This window comes from Danio rerio, chromosome 21, assembly GCF_052040795.2.
Source record: "Danio rerio strain M-AB ecotype USA chromosome 21, GRCz13ab, whole genome shotgun sequence".
Taxonomy (NCBI): domain Eukaryota; kingdom Metazoa; phylum Chordata; class Actinopteri; order Cypriniformes; family Danionidae; genus Danio; species Danio rerio.
Window position 1 is genome coordinate 10,314,185 of NC_141041.1, and position 20,976 is coordinate 10,335,160.

General features: G+C 35.5%; 5 protein-coding genes across 5 annotated transcripts; all 5 read right to left on the reverse strand.

Annotated features, from left to right (window-relative positions):
• Positions 1-224: 224 nt before the first annotated feature.
• Positions 225-7,958, reverse strand: LOC147838771 (C-C chemokine receptor type 8-like). The gene has a single exon (XM_087300752.1). It carries the CDS (start codon positions 5,664-5,666, stop codon positions 4,824-4,826), a length of 843 nt encoding a protein of 280 aa, XP_087156878.1. The 5' UTR covers positions 5,667-7,958; the 3' UTR covers positions 225-4,823.
• A 691-nt stretch (positions 7,959-8,649) lies between these two features.
• On the reverse strand, positions 8,650-9,865 carry LOC147831812 (G protein-coupled receptor 4-like). The gene is given in 2 exon segments (XM_087300765.1): positions 8,650-9,618; positions 9,804-9,865. A coding segment is annotated over 1 exon segment (828 nt). The 5' UTR covers positions 9,606-9,618; positions 9,804-9,865; the 3' UTR covers positions 8,650-8,777.
• Positions 9,866-10,136: 271 nt separating this feature from the next.
• LOC147831813 (chemokine XC receptor 1-like) lies at positions 10,137-12,348 on the reverse strand. The gene is made up of 2 exons (XM_087300767.1): positions 12,333-12,348; positions 10,137-12,161 (listed from the first exon to the last, which is right to left on the reverse strand). The coding sequence occupies exon 2, from the start codon at positions 12,145-12,147 to the stop codon at positions 11,320-11,322; it is 828 nt and encodes a 275-aa protein (XP_087156893.1). The 5' UTR covers positions 12,148-12,161; positions 12,333-12,348; the 3' UTR covers positions 10,137-11,319.
• Positions 12,349-13,668: 1,320 nt separating this feature from the next.
• Positions 13,669-17,690, reverse strand: LOC147831814 (chemokine XC receptor 1-like). The gene has a single exon (XM_087300759.1). It carries the CDS (start codon positions 17,019-17,021, stop codon positions 16,188-16,190), a length of 834 nt encoding a protein of 277 aa, XP_087156885.1. The 5' UTR covers positions 17,022-17,690; the 3' UTR covers positions 13,669-16,187.
• A 2,076-nt stretch (positions 17,691-19,766) lies between these two features.
• LOC147831815 (chemokine XC receptor 1-like) lies at positions 19,767-20,606 on the reverse strand. The gene has a single exon (XM_087300774.1). The coding sequence runs from the start codon at positions 20,598-20,600 to the stop codon at positions 19,767-19,769; it is 834 nt and encodes a 277-aa protein (XP_087156900.1). The 5' UTR covers positions 20,601-20,606.
• Between the last annotated feature and the right edge of the window lie 370 nt (positions 20,607-20,976).

Consider the following 20,976-nt stretch of genomic DNA (forward strand, 5'->3'; position numbering starts at 1 on the left):
TGACACATTTGACGCTTGCATTTCCGCACTGATGTATTCGCTTGTGTATGACTGGAAGTCTATGTGGAGAAAAGTCCAGTATGACTGCAGCTTTAGTTTGCAAAACTTTGCTTAGGTTGAACCAAAGAAATTCAATTAATTCATGGTCTACAAATTTTATCTGTAACAAATTACAGTATTATTTTAAAGTTGGTTCAAAGTATTTTTTTTTTTTGTTTGTACAGTATATAACAATAATACATCTCAATGTCATTTAAAGCATTTTATAGTTTGCTGCAGATAAAGAACAGGATGAACAAAACTAGCCAGAACACAACAAAATGAAGCCGTCAAGAGAAGCTCCACACTATCCAGTTGTGTTGAAATAGAAATAAGTTCTAAAATAATATATGGGACATATGCGATGACCATACTAAAAGAAGTTATCAGAATAATAAAAAATGCTCGTCTCTTCATGGGGTTTTCCTCTTTCTTTCTCGTTCTCTCTCCTGGTCCTGACTGCTTCAGAGCTCTGAGAACAGCCACGAGACAAAACAACTGGATTGAGAGGAAGAGGAGTAACTCTGTCATTAAGAGCCATGCACATCCAGATCCGACACTTGTGATTGAAATATAAATGTAATATAAACAGGCACCAAGTGTGATCAACCAGACCACAGCACAGCAGATCACTCTATATCTGAGAGGTTTGAACTTCAGAAAGGTTACAGGATGAACCACCGCCAGGTAACGCTCAACACACATCAGACACTGAAACAGAGGACGACCGGTAAAGATAACTCCCAGTAAAGTAAACGACAGAACAATGATTATGGCACTTGAAAAGTAGCCTTGAAAAAGAGTGATCAAGTTTTTCAGTGAATTTACAATCTCACAAACAGACAGATTGAGGTTGATGAACTCAGCAGAAACTCCACTTTTTGTCCCCTTGATGATCAGGCATATGATAAAGATGTTTGCTGGAACACCAAACAGTACATTGATGCTCAACATACATGGTAATAGAATATCAGTCAGTGTGACAGACTCAGTTGTGAAGTTTCCAAAAGTTTCAGGTGTGGTGAAGTTCACTGGAGAGTAATTCATCTCATCTGCGTTTGTATTATCCATTCAACAGCTCACAAAACTTTAATTGTAAGGAAAGGAAGGAAGGAAAAACATAAGCTTAATGAAGTAATTCAGACAGACTTACTGCAATCAACTTAACAAACCATTTGGATAAAACTTAACCAATTCATATAATTCAGGAGAATCTAAATATCAATCATGTCTCATCAAATATCCGTGAAACAAATTTGTTGATTCACAATACTACTAATAATAAAGATAATAATAGGTGTAATAAACATATTTCAGTTAAATAAATTATCTTTAAATTGCTAATTTTGTTCCTAAAAATGACAAATGCTCAGTCTCTAACTTTGTAGCTAAATATTATGATTGAATATTGGATTGAATACTTATCCAAGCTTTAGAAACAACAAATAATAATTTGTGATGATTGGGATGCAGTTTAACAGATGATTCATCAGAAAAATTTACCTTTTGCCACTTTTCCAAATGACCAACTAGAATTCAAGTTATTATTTGTTGCTCTTACAACTAGGATCAACAGCTCTTGTCAGGTAGTGTACTCTGTTTTTTTCATTCATTCCCTGATTTTTAGACAGCACAATACCTGATTCATATTTTCATATGAGTTAGGAAAGCAGAAGTACGTAACAAAGCAAAACATTCAGTAGATAAACAGACTGACATAAAGATTAGATAGATAGATAGATAGATAGATAGATAGATAGATAGATAGATAGATAGATAGATAGATAGATAGATAGATAGATAGATAGATAGATAGATAGATAGATAGATAGATAGATAGATAGATACCTTTGAAAGGAATCTCCAGTCTGTCTTGATTTATGTGTATAAATCTGTGTTGTGTTTTAAAGACTGACTTTGCTACTGTCAGCAGAATATATGTGCATAATATATATGCAGAATAAAATATATGCAAATGTGTTATGGAAAAAAAACAAATACAGGGTTGGGTATCTTTGTGTCAACAACAAAAAAAAAGGTCTTTGGAGATAAATTACTTTTTCTCCGATTTAGAAAAAGGAAGTGCAAAAGTTAGAGACCTCAGCTTTTTAGTGTAAGTTTGTTAAAAGATATGAATATTTATTTTGTCTTGCTCTTTGCGTATTTCTACAAACTAAAGCTGGGACAGAATGATCAGACAATCTGCTAATGCAACACTGAGATTTGCGAAAGAGTAGAAAGTACAATAGTGTCTCGAGTCAAGTCATCGTTTAGTCTAGGTCTCTGTCACAATTGTATTTGATAACTCTTGTGCATTGTTCAAATGCACTATCCTTTTGTTATGTCCAGGATGAAAACATACACTAAATTTAACTGCTGTAAAATGTGTCTAAAGTAAAATTAAATTTTTGTTTTCAATTTAGTTTCACATAAATCTGTTGAGGTGACACGATGGCTCAGTGATTAACACTGTCACTTCACAGCAAGAAGGTTGCTTTTTTGAGTCCCAGCTGAGTCAATGTCTGTGTAGAGTTTGCATGTTCTCCCCGTGCTAGCATGGGGTTCCTCCGGGTGTTGTGGTTTCCCCCATTGTCCAAACACATCTGCTAAATTGAATAAACTAAATTGGCAGTTTAAATCGATAGTGTATGTGTGTGAATGAGTGTGTATGGTTGTTTCCCAGTACTGGGTTGCAGCTTGAAAACATATGCTGGATAAATTAGTGGTTTATTCTGCTGTGGAAACCCCTGTTCAATAAAGGGACTAAGTCATATAAAGATGAATGAATAAATGTTAATCAATCTCAGTCCTGAATGAAACTACTAAAAGTTTTTTTTTTTTTTTAAATACAGAATTTGGACTCCTTGCCAAGTTCATAAAAGATGTCACTGTGTGTGTAAGAGTGACCTTTGCCGCTTACAGTTGATGTGACTGAGAATATCAAAATATGCACTTCAGCTCTCAGAACTACAAGGAGTAAACAAAAACAAAGACTGTGTATTTATGCACCAGCTGTCTTTTGATGTTGAGACGTACAGACTAAACAAAAACAAGGTAAATTGGTGTTTGCTCTATTGTTCACAGACACACACAGCGTGATGTAGTTACAAATAAACAGTTTATTTGTCAAAAAATATTTTAACAACTTAAATAAATGCATTAGAAAAAAACTTTTAACTGAAGTGGTGGAGAGGTATATTTCAGCAAGCCATTTTTAATCCTCCTGAAAAAAATAAAGAAATAAATTTTCGTCATGGTTGTGTTGTGGATAAAATACTGGCTAAATTATAATTATACTGGACAAAAGAGACAGACAAAGCTATATTTAGAGCTTAATTTTTAAGCTTAAGTGTATATGAAAACAGCCAGGAATTAATATCAACCACTGCATGAACAAATGAGTTCAATAATAGTGTATTGCTGTCTTTTTACTCTAGAAATAAATGACAGAAGTGATGTGACAATGCATAAACATGCACTGAGCACTTATACTCAGGAGTCTACATGTGTTTTTTTGCCTCATTACAAACATATGCTTCAAAATTTCCACCATGCACAATAAATGAACAAAAGATACAATTAAACAGACCTTAGCCTATGCCTTTTTAGAATCTGTATATCCTGCATTTTGCATTATGACGAGCTGTGAAGAAATGGCTGGCTAAACAACAAGGTAAAGAAGCGGTGCAGCTGGCTTTACCTATAGTCTTAAGCTGTGGTCACACTGCCCTTTTCTCCTCATAGACTTCTATTCATATGCACGCAAAAGCATCAGACCGGAAATGCAAGCTCCTGCGACCAGTTTAGCAGTTTTCTGCGTTGGAAAGTTCCAGCTTGGTCAACTCTGACCTGCCAAATCGCATTAGATGATTGCGTGAAACAAATCAAAGATCAAAACATGACCTCTCTGGACAGAAATTTAAAACATGGATTATGTTATAAATATATAAGGGCAAATTCTTCAGCAGGATAGTGCTCCTCCACATCAAAGCACCTGAAAGCAAAGAAGGTCAAGGTGCTTCAGGATTCACCAGCTCAGTCACCAGACATGAAGATTATAGAGCATGTCTGGGGTAAGATGGAGGAAGAGGCATTGAAGATGAATCAAAATTATCTTGATGAACTCTGGTGGTCCGGCAAGAACGTTTCTTTGCCATTCCAGATGACTTTATTAATAAGTTATTGGAGTCATTGCAAAGATTTATGAATGCAGTCCTCCAAGCTCATGGGATTCATACACAATATTAATTCTTTTTCCACTGCACCATGACTTTATATTCTACATTGTATATTGTGTAAAACATATACAATTCTATATCGTATTTCTGCAATGAAAGCAAAGCCAGACCTTACTGTCCAAATTAAATAATTATAATCAAGGCATGATCATATTTTATTTTGATAAAATGACAATCTAGTGGCCTTTGCCTTTCATCTCAGCCACTTCTGATACCAAATAATTAATAGAAGTCAAGTTATTATTTGTTGTTCCTAAAAACTTGGATAGACGGCAAGCCTTTTGTCAGGTAGTGTATTCACACTATACATCCCTAGAATGTGAGACACAAATGTGATAATATATTTAATCAATAAAATGAGTTTAAGCCACAACACACTGCATAAATACAAGAAAATGATACATTTACAACTTTTTTTTTTTACTGTGACGCTGATTTCCAAAATGCATCTACATATAAAATAATTGCCAATTAAATTACTATCTATTTGTACAGTATGTAATACCATAAAAAAAAAAAAAAAAAAAAAAAAAACAGTTACAGGTTTTATGAGGAAAAGAGACAGGAACATTTTACAGTCCGATGGAAATAAAGAAAAGGATGAACAAAACTAACAAGCACAAAACAAACTAAAGAAGTCAACGTAAGTGCCCGATTCTCTTGTGATAAAACCATAATGAGTGCTGCCATAATAAATGGGACATATATGACAACTGTGCTAACAGTAATTATCAGAATGAGATGACATGCTCTTCTCTTCATGTGGTTTTCCTCCACTTTTGTTCTCTCGCCTGGCCCTGACTGCTTAAGAGTTCTGAGAACACCCACAAGACAAAACAGCTGGATGCACAGGAACAGGATTAACTCCAGTGAGTAAAACCATGTATAAGCATAATCATTCTTGGTGCTAAAAGCAATCATACAGCCAAAACAAGAGACAATAGTGAATATCCAGACCACAGCACAGCAGATCACTTTATATCTGAGAGCTTTGTACTTCAGAAAGGTTACAGGATGAACCACGGCAAGGTAACGCTCAACACAGATCAGACTCTGAAATAAAGGACGACTAGTGAACACAAATCCTAGTAAAAATAGCGGGATACCTAATAGTGAGAGACCCGGAAAGCATATTGGAAATATGGAGAGCAAACAATTCAGACAGTTGGCAATCTCAGAAACAGTGAAATTGATGTTGAAGAACTCTGAAGCAATTTGACTTCTCGGTCCTCTGACGATGAGCCATATAACATAGGAGTGTGTAGGAAGACCAAACAGAAAATTGATACTATACACACTGATCTCCAAGATGTCCATCAGTTTAATCGAATGTGTTGTGGAGTTTGTAGACATTTCAGGTGTGGAGCAGTTCACTTTTGAGTTGTTCATCTCCTCGGTCTTCCTAGTTTACCAGCTCACTAAACATAATATTGAAACAGAGGTTAAGTTGCAATAATGCTTTTTAATGCAACCCGATTATTAATTCTTCAACTACAGGCACTATGATGTCCTTCGATCATACAGTATGTCCAAAAATATATATATAATTTTGTTCAAATTCCTCTTTCATTGCCAAACTAACACTAAAACCTACTCAACTACTGTTCTATTATATATTTCTCTTATTATCCAAGTCCTTTTAGGTATCAAAATCAGTGTTTTCACCTTGTCGCACACCCAGAGTTTTAAACTTCAACAATGAAAATATTGTTTTAAAATATTATTTATTTGGTATCTATTAATGTATCTTTATTAAGCACTAGTGAAATAATTAAAACATTTTATAGTTATTAATGAGACTACTATCAATATTGTTTTTCATACAAAACATATCTGTTGCACATTATCAGTGTCATTTGCACCACAACACTGTAATGTTGCTTTAAAAAGTTTGTGTGAAAGATTTAGGGGGTTTCTATGAAAATTAATAGAGACGTCTGAGAACATGTTTGAGATGGAGGGAATTTAAATTTTTATTTACAACACTTTAAGAAAAATCAAGATAAATATTGGGATAGGGAAATACATCACAAAACATGTTGTACCTTCAAAGATGTTTTTAAAACCAAACAACATTAATGTAAATAAGAGTGTTTTGTATACATAAAAGGCAAGTATCAATGCAAAGCTAATAAGTGAAGATATTTTTCATTTTTTTCACAATAAACTGTTGAAATTTGATTTCCACCACTCTCATTTCCATCACCACACACATTTTTAAAAAATATTAAAAAGTTCTCATCACTCATTAAAAGTTTATTCACAATGTATGAGTTCATGCTCTATTTAATACACTTCAAAAGTTCACACTTAGCTGATGATTTATAAAAACTTGTATCTTCCAAACGAAGATCAAGTGAACTGAAAACTGTGGCTATTAATAGTAGCTTAGGGCTCATATGATTGGAAAATAGTGATTAGCAAATGCCAGACCGGCCATGATAAATCATAAGCACGTGATTCTCTCAAAATTAGTTTATGAATAAACTTCACAAATTCAGTTTATTGATTTTCTAATAAACTCTTAACCAAATTAATATTACATCTAATTTATTTAATTGAAAAATGTATAATTATTATATATACTGTGGAAAGATTGGTTAAACAATTTACAAAAATTATCTATTATTTCATTAGATTAGATTGCCATAGTTTATTTCATTTTGAAATAAAGCTGTATATTGACATGTGGTGGAATTTGTTCAGTTCACGATGGAAAAAATGTTTCTCTTCTAATCTAAGTTTGTCCTCTTACAGATCTTAAAACTAGACAAATTGTTTAAACTTGTGAGGCTGCTATATGTTGTTTATTTTGAACAAGTTCTTTTCCTCAACTTCACAAGGCTAAAAGTGCCCGCACTTGAAGAATGGCCCATATACAGTCAAGTCTGATATACTACAAAGAAATTTAACTAACTATACCACACAGTTGTTAAATGACTCCTGCAGAAAACTTTTTTTTATGGTCCAAATATGCAAAATCTAATTTTTAGAAAAAATGGAAAACAAATAATCACCTGAAAAGGGAACATCCTTCATCTCTGCATGTGTTAGTCTCTGTTGTCTTCTGTAGAGTGACTTAACAGTGATCAAAAAGATTTTTGCATTTGGCTTTATACCGTGTGCTACTCATCACATAAAACACACAAAGTTTGATAAACAAATATTTTAAGTAAAAATAAAAAAAAAGTTTAGACAGGCTGACTAAACATGGGGGTGGCGTGAGCCTCTGTATTGAATATGTTAACTTCAAAAGTTACAATACATTCATGCAGAATAGTATGTAGCTTCAGTTAGTTTGTAGTATGAAGTGCAAAGAAAATGACGATTTATTCTTTATTAATCAGACCTGGTGAGCAGGTGCCCCTCATTTAACACCTGACAGTCAAATTATTATAATCGGGATTTACAAATTTTCACAGTGCAAAAGCAATATACACCTCTGCTGTGATACAATGTCAAGTTTGTTTGGAAAAGGCGACACTGGGCTACTGTTGAAGTTTTTATTAGTGAAACAAACCACAGTCCTAAAACAATAATTCATACAGCTGTTAAAGACACATAAAATAAACATCATTATAGCTACAAAACAAAGGCCCCGTTTACATTGCCAGTTAAATGTGACCCAATTCCAATTTTTTGCTTATATGTGGCAAATCGGATCTGTTCTATAACCGTGTAAACACGAAAAAAAATCGCATGCATTCGGATGATCAGAGAACGGTTTCAGGCCTCCTTCATATGTGGAAATAAATCAGATATTGATCAAATATGTGACAATGCGACTGTCATGTAAACAGGCAGATCGAATTTATTGAGGCATTCTGTTCTGTACATCATTAAACTTTCGACAATGTGCTGCTTCTCCGCGGTTTAATGACGTAGAAGGAAGAGCGTGTGTAGAGATGCCGACGGAAGGAGGAAAGTGGTCAGTCGCCACAATTTGCTCCCACCAGACCTGAGATCTCTCTAGTACCCACAACTTCCTCTGAATAGTGGAGGACATTATAAAGCATATAAGCCATGAGCGCAAGCTTCGATGACGGCCCTTTCCCACCTCTGCTTCAAAATCATTTTAAAGTTGGCCGAACTTCGTGTTGTAACTTTTGCTTTTTGTCGCTATCAATACGCGCACTGCAGCCTACATATAGAACAACTTTATTCTCTCCAGCACCTGTGGATATGGGTCACAATTAAAACAACGTGTAAACGGACAGGCAAACAAATCAGATATAGGCAACAAACTGGAATTGGGCATCAAGACCTGACAGTGTAAACAGGGCCTAAGTTTACGATAGTGAAACTCTAAATGTCAATTAAGGAGTCCCGAAATTGCATCAGCTCCAATCTGCATAAAGTTGCATGACAAAAATCCCAAACTAAATCTTTATTTTGAGGGGATAAAATCACCTACAAAGACTTGAAAGTGATTTATATTTTACTGATAAATAATATATGTTATAAATACCTTTCATCTGAGCTATATAAAAGTAGCAGGTCTTACAAGAAACAGATGCAGGAGAGTTTTCCAATGCGGTGAAGATAAAGAACAGGCTGAACAAAACCACACAGCACATAACAAATAAACGCAAGAAACCACTGTACAGCACTATGCTTCCCTGTAATAATGGTAAAAATTCCTTCAATACTATATGGAGCATATGTGATAACCATGCTAACTGTAATGATCAGAATTAGACAAAATGCTCTTCTATTGATGTGGTTTTCATCATTTCTCTCTCCTGGTCCTGACTGCTTTAGTGCTCTGAGAACAGCCACAAGACAAAACAATTGGATGGAGAGGAAGAGGAAGAACTGCACTGAGAAGAACCATATATGTATGGTGTAGTACTGAACTAAAGTATACAGCCAGCACAAACAGGAGCCAATAGTGATTATCCAGGCCGCAATGCTGCAGATCAGTCTATACCTGAGAGGTTTGTACTTCAGAAAAATTACAGGATGAACCACTAACAGGTAACGTTAAACACACATCAGAAAATGAAACAGAGGATGACCAGTAACAACTAATCCTCCTAAAAACATTTGAAACTCCACTATAAATAAAAACCTCTCTGCAAGAACAAAAGGCATACAACTCATATAGAAACCAGCCTCAGAGACTGAGAGATTGAGATTAAAGAACTTAGAAGCGACTCCATTTCCAGCTCCTTTGACAATGAGCAATATAACATAGCAGCGTGTTGGAAAACCAACCAGGAAACTGAAACTGTACACACAACTGCTCGTAATTCCCAGAAGCCCGAAAGTCTTAGTTGTGGAGTTTGAAGAAGCTTCAAGCATGACATTCATTGTAGAGTAATTCATCTCCACTGTGTTTCTAAATTAAAATGAAACAACCAAAACAAAACAATATTAAATCATATTCAATGTGGTTCAGTGCATTTCTTTTTATTGAGACTCAGGCCCGTTTCCATTTACATATTCGTTTTTCTTATTCTTATTTTCTTATTCATATTCTTTATAATTAAAACAAACCAAATTAAAATGAGCAGTTTATATCACCTGAAGAATGTCCAGCCTCTTTGGATAGTTCTCTGTGCTGTGTGTTGTAGACTTTACAGCTGCAATTAGAATACATATACTCAGTAAAAGTCACATAAAACAGATATGCAAATATATAAAGTAATTAAATATAAGTTTCACATATATGACTGATCAGGTTTTAAATAGTTAACCACAGCACAGTATTGAATGTGTGTCTCTTATCTGGAGTACAGATGTCAAAAGCATGATTTCATGATGTAGCCTTAATCAGTAACAGTGTGCGTCACAGTTAAACATATTCAACTAGTATATTTAGTTAATTTTAAACTTTTTTTTTTTAGAATTAGGATAGGAGTAAAAGAACCTTTGGTTATTCTAAAGTCTCTCAAGTGGGAAGCGATAGTCATTTTATAAAAAAAATAGAACAAAAAAAACCCGCAGCTAAGTGTTTTTGACAAACTGACAATCACTGAGGATTTTAAAGTGATTCGAATGCTGCCTTTAAACATAAATTGCACATATCACCTCACCAAACATTGTTTGCACTGGCAAATGTAATTTCTTCATTAATAACTTTTTTGCTTTATCGATTTTGGGACATTACATGCGCAAGAAAATGTTTCCAATCTTAATCCATAGGGTTTTATATGGAGTTGACCCACACTTAGCAGTTATAACAGCTTAAAATCATTTGGGAAAGCTTTCCACAGAGTTTGGGCATTTTTTACCATTGTGAGATTACAGTAGTACTGATTTTGGACAATAATGCCTGGCTCACAGTCTTTGCTCTATTTTAACCCTGTTCTGGTGAGTAAAGGTCAGGACTCTGTGCAGGCCAGTCATGTTTTTCCCACACCAAACTCACTCACCCATTCCTTTCACTGAAACCAAAGACCCCAGTATACTTCAAATTAAGTATTTTTTTTTTTTTTTTTGTGAACCTATGAATTGAATAAGTTACCTTAGAAAGTTCCATTACATTCATGCAGAAGAGTATGTACCTTCAGTTAGTTTGTTGTATGAAGTGTAGAGAAAGTAAAGATTTAATCTTTATTAATCAGACCACTCATTAATAACTCATTTAACACCTGACAGTCAAATTATTATACTCAGGATTTACAAATTTTGACTATGCAAAATTAACATATGCCTCTGCTGTGTTACAATGTCAAGTTTGTTTGCAAAAGGTGACATGGCAATTAATTAAGTTTTTATAAAAAAATAAACAGATTTTTAACAATATTTCACACATCTGATAAACACACGTAGAATAAACAGGTTAACATGAAAATCATTATAGCTACAATACTGAGTTTATGATTCTGCTACTCTAAATGTCCCTTAAAGAGTCCTGAAACTGCATTAGCTCCAACACCCATGAAGTAGCATAAAAAATACAGATTATAATTAATAATTACAGATCTTCATTTTTAGAGGATGAAATTGTCATGGACTCAAAGGGGATTTACTATTTTACCACTAAATAATAAAAGTTGTAAATACCACTTTTTGAGCAATATAAAAGCAGCAGGTCTTACAAGAGACAGATGCAGGAAAGTTTTCCAGTGCGGTGAAGATAAAGAACCGGCTGAACAAAACCACACAGCACATAACAAAACGTACCAGGGAGCCACTGTACAAGACTATGCTTCCCTGTTACAATGGTAAACAATGCTGCAATATTATATGGAGCATATGTGATAACCATGCTAACTGTAGTGATCAGAATAAGATGAAACGCTCTTCTCTTCATGTGGTTTTCATCATTTCTCTCTCCTGGTCCTGACTGCTTCAGAGCTTTGAGAACAGTCACGAGACAAAACAACTGGATGGAGAGAAAGAGGACGAACTGCACTGAGAAAAACCATACATGTACAATGTAGTACTGAACTACAGTATACAGGCAGCAGAAACAGGAACCAATGGTGATTAACCAGGCTACAACACAACAGATCACTCTATATCTGAGAGGTTTGTACTTCAGAAAGGTTACAGGATGAACCACTGCCAGATAACGCTCAACACTCATCAAACATTGAAATAGAGGACGACCAGTAATCATTAATCCTACTAAAAACGTATGAAACTCCACTAAAACTGAAAGCCACTTTACAAGAGAAAAGGTCATACAATTCACAGAGAAACCAGCCTCAGAGACTGAGAGATTGAGGTTGAAGAACTCTGAAGCGACTCCACTTCCAGCTCCTGTGATGATGAGCCATATAATATAGCAGTGTGTAGGAAGACCAACCAAGAAACTCAAACTGTACACACATCCGTTTATTATTTCCACAGGCCCAAAAAAATAAGTCATAGAGTTTGGAGAAGCTTCAGGCGTAAAGTTCATTGTAGAGTAATTCATCTCCACTGTGTTTTCTAAATGAAAATTAAATGATAAAACAATATTAAATCATTTCAAATGTGGTTCAATACATTACTTTTTTATTAAATAGAGTGCAATTTCAGTTTTCTTATTCATTTATCTCAGATATCCTTCTTATTTTTAATAAAAGAAAATAAACTAAATGAAAATGAGGAGTTTATTACCTGAAGAATGTCCAGTCTCTTTGGATAATTCTCTGTGCTGTATGTTGTAGACTTTAAAGCTGCATTAAGAATATTTATACTCAATAATAGTAAAAGTCACATAAAAACAAATATGCAAATGTTTCAAGTAAACAAATTAAAGTTTTACATTTACTGCATGACTGATTAGGTTTTAAACTTAACCACAAGCACAGTGTTGAAATGTATGTCTCCTATCTGAAGTACATTTGTCAAAAGCATGATTTTATGATGTAGCCTCAATAAGGACTGTGTCTGTCACAGTTAAGCAACTTACAACTAGTATATTTAGTTTATTAAATGTATTTTTAGAACCAGGATACGAGTAAAAGAACCTTTAGTTATTCTAAAGTCTCTCAAGTGGGAAGCAATAATGTCATTTTAATAAAATATATAACTAAAACATCAGCAGCTAAGTGTTTTTGACAAGCTGACAATCACTGAGGATTTAAAAGTGATCTGCATGCTGCCTTTAAAGGGTCACGAAATACCAAAACACATTTGTTGAGCTGTTGACAGCCGTATATGTCCCACACTGCTAAAAACACTTTTAGGACACCTATATTTCACTAAAAAGTGTAAATTGCTAGTTTTTGCGTTATTTCAAGTAAATTTGTACTTCCGGTTTGAAACGAATTTTTGAAGCTGCGTCACGGCCATGACATAATAGCCTTGTATTCCAGCGTGCAGACTGGACATCTGTGCCAGAGTGAGTCTTATTACGTCTTACAGTGTGATGCATTAATGCATGAGTAAGGCTTGGTCCAAACCAATCAGCGTGCTCTATTGTGCAACTTCATTAATATTCATTACTTTCACCATGTTTACACGACAGAGACGCCACGTTGTGTTGGCAAAACAAGCGTGAAGTGTTGCTTTTATTGTTTGCTGTCGTTAAGTTTTGTTTTCATTTTCTCTCTGTGAGAGCTCGACAACAATAACTTACGTGTCTAAGGAGGATTATTGTTTACCTGAGAGCTGTTCTCATCTGCAAACGCAGAGATCCGGATTTGCCTGTAGTCTTCTTTTAATAAAGACGCGGCTCTATTTGCTGGTGATTGTCCTGTCTCTACAGATTTGGTAAGTGAGCGACCAGTGCTCTTTGTTTATTCAGTTTGTTCGTATCGAACCAAGTTAACTATTGCACAGAGTGCAAACATGTTAGCACCACAACCAAACTTTAACCTCGTGTAGGGTTTTTACCGCATTTTGTGAATAACACGCGCGGCTTTCTGACGCTACCTGCCGTGTGCATCTAAGTTTCCAGGAAATGCGGAGGGTTTTTTTCTCTCATTCGCCGTGCAGTATCAAACATTGCATGAAAAATACACGCTTAGAGCAGTTCCTCGAATCAAATATCTCATTTGTCGCAAGGGGCATGAATGAAATCCCTAAATGAAAGAGCCAAACTGCAATTAAAGTCCACCATTTAATAATTTGGCAAATAATTCGACTACAGATGTCCATGTAGGTTAAACGCCATCACTTTCTCCTGTGTGTTTATTTTGACTCTAAAACTCGCGCGAGCCCAAATAGACACTCCCTCACCCTCCCACTTTAGTTCCTCCGACACTCCCCCCTAAACAGAGCTGGACACGCCCACTTTTCTGACTTTTTCCAAAGTAGAGGTGTGAAAACACCCTTTAAGGGTAATTTACCCTTTAAGGGTAAATTGCACATATCAACTCAACAAACATTATAACCACACAAAATAAAACACAAATTGTATATACATCAGTTTACAGTTAAGAGTTTTTAATGCTAAAAGTAGGTTTGCACTGGCACAAGCTGTTGAAAAAAAGTTAAATTTAATTTCTTCATTATAAACTATTGCGTAAGAAAACATGATGCACTTTATTGCTTTATTAAGTTTGGGACATTATATGTTAGTTTTTTTATTATTTTTTTAAATTAAGACATGAGTAAAATAACCTTTGTTTATTCTAAAGTCTCTTAGGTGGGAAGTGATATTGTCATTTTATTAAAACATATAACTAAAACATCAGCAGTTAAGTGTTTTGACAAGCTTGACAACTAAGGAATGGCTCACAGTCTCTGCTCTATTTTAACCCAAAGCTGTTCTGTTGGGTAAGGGTCAGGACACTGTGCAGGCCAGTCAATTCTCTTTTTTCACACCAGACTCACTTATCTATTCCTTATATTGGAACTAAAAACCCCAAAATACCTTAAATTAAGTTATTTTCATAACTGTAGTACTGTACATCTAAATTGATTTGTTAGAGAAAAAGTTTGCATCTTCTCCGGGTGCTCCGGTTGCCCCCCACAAGTCCAAAGACATGCGGTAAAGGTTAAATGGGTTGGCCAAATTGTCCGTAGTGTAAGTGTGTGAATGAATGTTTATGGATGTTTCCAAGTTATTGGTTGTAGCTGGAAGGGCAAAACATATGCTGGATAAGTTGGCGGTTCATTCCGCTGTGGCGACCACAGATTAATAAAGGGACTAAGCTGAAAAGGGAATGAATGAATGCTTAATAAATCTGTTTTGTTCAAATGCAACTAAAAATGACCTATATTCACTGATAAATGGATAGAAATATTTATTTTCAAAATAGGGTGTTGTCAGTTAAGATGAGCACCTTATCCGTTTTATGTGTTCTTCCCTATTTCCTTAACCACTTAAACTCTGTTGACCCGGTACCGGGTCCGTGACGTCATTAACTTTCGGTTTAAGATTAAAAGGGCTAGTATTGCACCATTCTATATTTTATGCACATATGCATCACTTTGTTTTTTATTTCACTGTACAAAAGTTATTTACATTTAAATACACAGTATTTTTAATACCTGAGCTGGGTATTAAACGTTTATTTTCATATGGTTCATACATGACACATGTACAAGTTATAGCTCAAATGAAAGCTCTTGCCGGTGCTTATACAGTTCTAGCATTCTTTTTACTGAATTAAATTCACATGTCTAACAGTTGCCGAATGAATCGCGGTGTTTCCATGGTGCAGAAGTGAAAACAATACATTTATTATTACTAAGCAGCCTCAGATAGCGCAGACAGCTGTCATCCCTTACCTTATGCTGTGTGCTTCAGGGCCATTTCTCCTCTGTTTTTGAGGTGATGTGCATAAGTAATCTTTTTATATGTCTGATGTGGTCCAAACACAGTAAATTATGTTTGATCAAACAAAAGAATAGTGAAATATGAAAACAATGATCGATCCCTGTGGCTTGTATAGCACCTCTCATCAGTTGGAAAACAATAACTTTTGCATAGATTATTGTAGATACATTTTTCTTTTTTCCTATGATTACAGACATGTGCAGAAACCACCAAAATTAATTACAGCAAGCTAGACCACACAGAACCTAAAAGGTACACTTTCAAATTTGAGTTTATAAAAAAATATACAAAAAGCACCTTTTTTTAGGTGTTTATTATAACACAGACAGCAAATACAGATATTTTAAACACTTTCAGTAGTGTTTTATAAAAATTCAAAGGGTTTTCTTTAAAATTATAACAAATTTTTGCATTTAGACCTCTGCATGTGGATTTGGGAAGCTTTTAAACTTGGGTAGGCAAAATCCAGGCAGAAATCCCAACATAAATCTCAGCAGAGTTTAACTGGTTAATGTTTTTGTTACAGTTGGAATAAGATTTGTAAATTATTATTGCTCTCTGATCACTGACTCATAATATTTGATATATATTATGTGCAAAGAATTTTCTCTGTGATTTTGTACCATTAAAATATGTGCAGTAGAAGGTTAAATAAAATTGTTTCTACAAGGACTCAAAGAGATCACTGCTAAATAATAAAAGCTGTAAATACAAGTTATTTGAGCAATTTAAAGTAGCAGGTCTTACAAGAGACAGATGCAGGAGAGTTTTCCAGTGCGTTGAAGATAAAGAACAGGCTGAACAAAACCACACAGCACAAAACAAATCAAACCAGGAAGCCACTGTACAGCATCCTGCTCCCCAGTTACAATGGAAAAAAATGCTGCAATATTATATGGAGCATATGTGATAACCATGCTAACTGTAGAGATCAGAATTAGATGAAACGCTCTTCTCTTCATGCGATTTTCAACATTTCTCTCTACTGGTCCTGACTGCTTTAGAGCTCTGAGAACAGCCACAAGACAAAACAACTGGATGGAGAGAAAGAGGAGGAACTGAACTGACAAGACCCATAAATATACAATGTTGTACTGAACTATAGCATACAGACAGCAGAAACAAGAGCTAATGGTGATTATCCAGGCCGCAGCACAGCAGATCACTCTATATCTGAGAGGTTTGTACTTCAGAAAGGTTACAGGATGAACCACTGCCAGGTAACGCTCAACACACATCAGACAGTGAAACAGAGGACGACCAGTAATGATTAGTCCTAGTAAAAACGTTTTAAACTCCACTATAAATGAAAACCACTCAGCAAGAACAAAAGTCATACAACTCACAGACAAACCAGCCTCACAAATGGTAAGATTGAGGTTGAAAAACTCTGAAGCGACTCCACTTCCAGCTCCTGTGATGATGAGCCATATAATATAGCAGCGTATTGGAAGACCAACCAAGAAACTCAAACTGTACATAAAACAATACATAATGTCCACAGGCCCGAAAGTCTTAGTTGTGGAGTTTGCAGAAGCTTCAGGCATGAAGTTCATTGTTGAGTAATTAATCTCCATTGTGTTTTCTAAAAAAAAAATTAAATGATCATAACAATATTAAATCATTTTAAGTGTGGTTCAACACATTTTTTTTATTATTAAAAAAAGCCCAGTTTCAGTTGTCTTATTCATTTCCCTCAGATATCCTTTATCATTTACTGTAATTAAAATATTAAACAATCAAAATGAGGAGTTTGTCACCTGAAGAATGTCCAGTCCCTCTAGATATTGCAGCTGTAAAGTCTACAACACACTGCACAGATCCCTCTGTGCAGTGTGTTGTAGACTTTACAGCTGCAATAAGAATATATATACTCAATAATACATCTAATAAAAGTCACATAAAACAGATATGCAAACATTTAAAGTAAACAAATTAAAGTTTCACATGTATGACTGATTAGGTTTTAAATAGTTAACCACAAGCACAGCGTTGAAATGTGTGTCTTCTATCTGAAGTACAGATGTCAAAAGCATGATTTCATGACGTAGCCTTAAGGACTGTGTGTGTTTGTGTCACGGTTTAGCACGTTAAAACTAGTGAATTTAGTTAACTATTTTTTTTTTTTATTAACATTAGGACACGAGTCAAAGAACCTTCAGTTGTGATCTGAATGCTGCCTCTAGACATAATATGCATGTCAACTAAACAAACATTATAACCACACAAAAATAAAACAAACTGTACCCAGCAGAAAAAACAAAACAAAAAACAGCTTAAACCAGCTGAAGCTGGTTGGCTGGTTTTAGCTGGTTGAACAGCCTGGTTTTAGAGGGGGTTTGGCCACTTCCAGACTCGTTTCCAGCCTGGTCTTAGCTGGTCAGGCTGGAAAATGACCAGCTAAAACCAGCTTGACCAGCCTGGTTTAATCTGGACATAGCTGGTTTTGGCTGGACTCGCAGCCTGGCTAGGCTGGTCAAGCTGGTTTTAGCTGTTCATCTCCCAGACTGACCAGCTAAGACCAGGCTGGAAATGGCTGGAAACCAGCTTGGAAGTGGTCAAAACCCCTCTAAAACCAGCACGGTTGACCAGCTAAAACCAGCCAACCAGTAGGGTATATACACATCAGCAAACAGTTAAGAGTTTTTAATGCTAAAAGCCGGTTCGCACTGGCACAAACTGTTGATAAACCTGGCTTTAAACTTAATTTCTTCATTGTAAACAGTATTGCATAAGAAAACATGATGCACTTGGGACGTTACACAAAATAAATTAAATCCAATCTTAATCCATAGAGTTTAATATGGAGTTGACCCAGACTTTGCAGCCATGATGCTGCATTCACACCAGACACAGATGAAGCATCAAGTGCAAGTGATTTACATGTTAAGTCAAAGCAAAGATGCAAACAGACATCCTGCGCTGCGAATGAAGGAGGCGAGTGTTTTGCGCATTTGACACACAAATCACTGAAGTTGGAAGATCTGAATTTCAGCGGACATTCACACCACATTGGCGTTTTTCAGCCTTTTTCAGCCTTCCTAAAGCTTATAAGGCACAGCTATTCTTTTAATAAAATCTATGTTAGCCATTTAGTAACGAAGCCCTGCCCATGTTAAGTGAATTTGATGCTAGAGGGAATTTTTTAATAGATTCTGCTCTATTTCATTTCCAAGCTGTTCTGGTGGTTAGATCCGGCCCACACCAGACACTTACATCTGGACCACATACTGAATGGAATGATGGCTCTAGGGTGGCCTGCTCCTGTTTGTCAGATCTGGGCCACAAATAAGCCAAAGCAATGCAACATATTAGCCAGAATTCAACAAAATAAACCAGAACTGACTCTATTCTGGCCTATTACTTCTAATAATGGATTAAACGTTGGTAAAACCTCACTTCATTTTGTTTGCTGTAATGAACAAACTTTTCAAGCAAAGTTCTTAAAAGTTACACCAGCCCAAAATAAAATTTATATTAAGAGGTTCAGGGCTATGAGCCCAACTAAAGCAAACACTTTTCTCCATGTGACTTTAGCTTATGTGGTCCACATATGTTTTAAGATAACTGGCCCACATTTGCCATATCTCCTCTGGGCCTCTTAGGGTTCACAGCCACATTTTTCAGAGCTAATTATGACAAATATTTGCCAAAAGTTACCCACGTTTGTTATAGGATAACTGGGCAGATTACATTTTGCCATAAGTGCCAAATCTTTGCCTTCAATGGCTCATATATGAATTAGAATCTTTGAGCCCCCCTTTGCCATTGTACAGGTGAGCCATTAATTTTGACTCGGCCGAAGGAATGCCACCAGTGGCGCATAACTGCCTAAAGTGGTCCACATTTGTATGTTATCTGGGATCAAATCAGGTGAGCAGGTGCCACTCATTTAACACCCGACAGTCAAATTATTTTACTCAGGATTTACAAATTTTGACTATACGCAAAATCAATATACACCTCTGCTGTGGTACAATGTCAAGTTTGTTTAGAAAAGGTGACACTGGACAACTAATAAAGTTTTTATTAGGAAAACAAACCACAAACTTGTAACAATAATTTGTACATCTGTTGAGCACACGTAGAATAAACAAATTGACAAGAAAAATCATTATAGCTACAAGACTGAGTTTATGATACTGAAAATCTCTAAATGCCCATTGAAGAGTCCCAAAACATCATCAGCATGACAAAAAACAAATGAAATCTTCATGTTGAGGGGATAAAATCACCTACAAGAACTCAAATGTGATTTCTTACTTTACTGTTAAATACAAGTTGTAAATACAATTTATTTGACCAATATAAAGTAGCAGGTCTTACAAGAGACAGATGCAGGAGAGTTTTCCAGTGCGTTGAAGATACAGAAGAGGCTGAACAAAACCACACAGCACATAACAAAACGTACCAGGCAGCCACTGTACAGCAGTCTGCTTCCCTGTTACAATGGTAAAAAATGCTGCAATATTATACGGCGCATATGTGATAACCATGCTAACTGTAGTAATCAGAATAAGATGAAACGCTCTTCTCTTCATGTGGTTTTCATCGTTTCTCTCTCCTGGTCCTGACTGCTTCAGAGCTCTGAGAACAGCTACAAGACAAAACAATTGGATGGAGAGGAAGAAGACAAACTGCACTGAGAATAACCATAAATGTATGATGTTGTATAGAACTATAGTATGAAGGCAGCCGAAACAAGAGCCAAGAGTAAGTATCCAGGCCACAGAACAACAGATCACTCTATATCTGAGAGGTTTGTACTTCAGGAAGGTTACAGGATGAACCACTGCCAGGTAACGCTCAACACACATCAGACACTGAAACAGAGGGCGACCCGTGATGACAAGTCCTACTAAAAACGTTTGAAACCCCACTAAAACTGGAAACCACTCTACAAGAACAAAAGTCATACAATTCACAGCAAAACCAGCCTCAGAAATGGAGAGATTAAGGTTGAAGAACTCTGAAGCGACTCCACTTCCAGCTCCTGTAATGATGAGCCATATAATATAGCAGTGTGTTGGAAAACCAACCAAGAAACTAAAACTGTCCATACATCCGTTCATAATTTCCACAAGCCCAAAAGGCTTAGTTGTGGAGTTTAGAGAAGCTTCAGGCATGACGTTCATTGTAGAGTAATTCATCTCCATTGTGTTTTCTAAATTAAAAATAAACGATTGCATTAAAACGTCAAATCATGTTAAATGTGGTTCAATATATTTATTTTTAAACAAAACAGACCAGTTTTTATTTACTTATTAGTTTTTCTCAGAAATCCTTAATAATAATAATAATAATAAGAAGAAGAAGAAGAAGAAGAAGAAGAAACTAAATCAAAATGAGTTCACCTGAAGAGTGAATGTCCACTGTCTCTGTAAAATTGTGCCGTGTTACAGACTTTACAGCTGCAATAACAATATATACACAATAATTTGTCTACTAAAGGTCATATTAAACCCAGATACGCAAATATTTGTAGAAAACAAATTCAAGTTTCAGATATATGACTTATTGGGTTTAAAAATG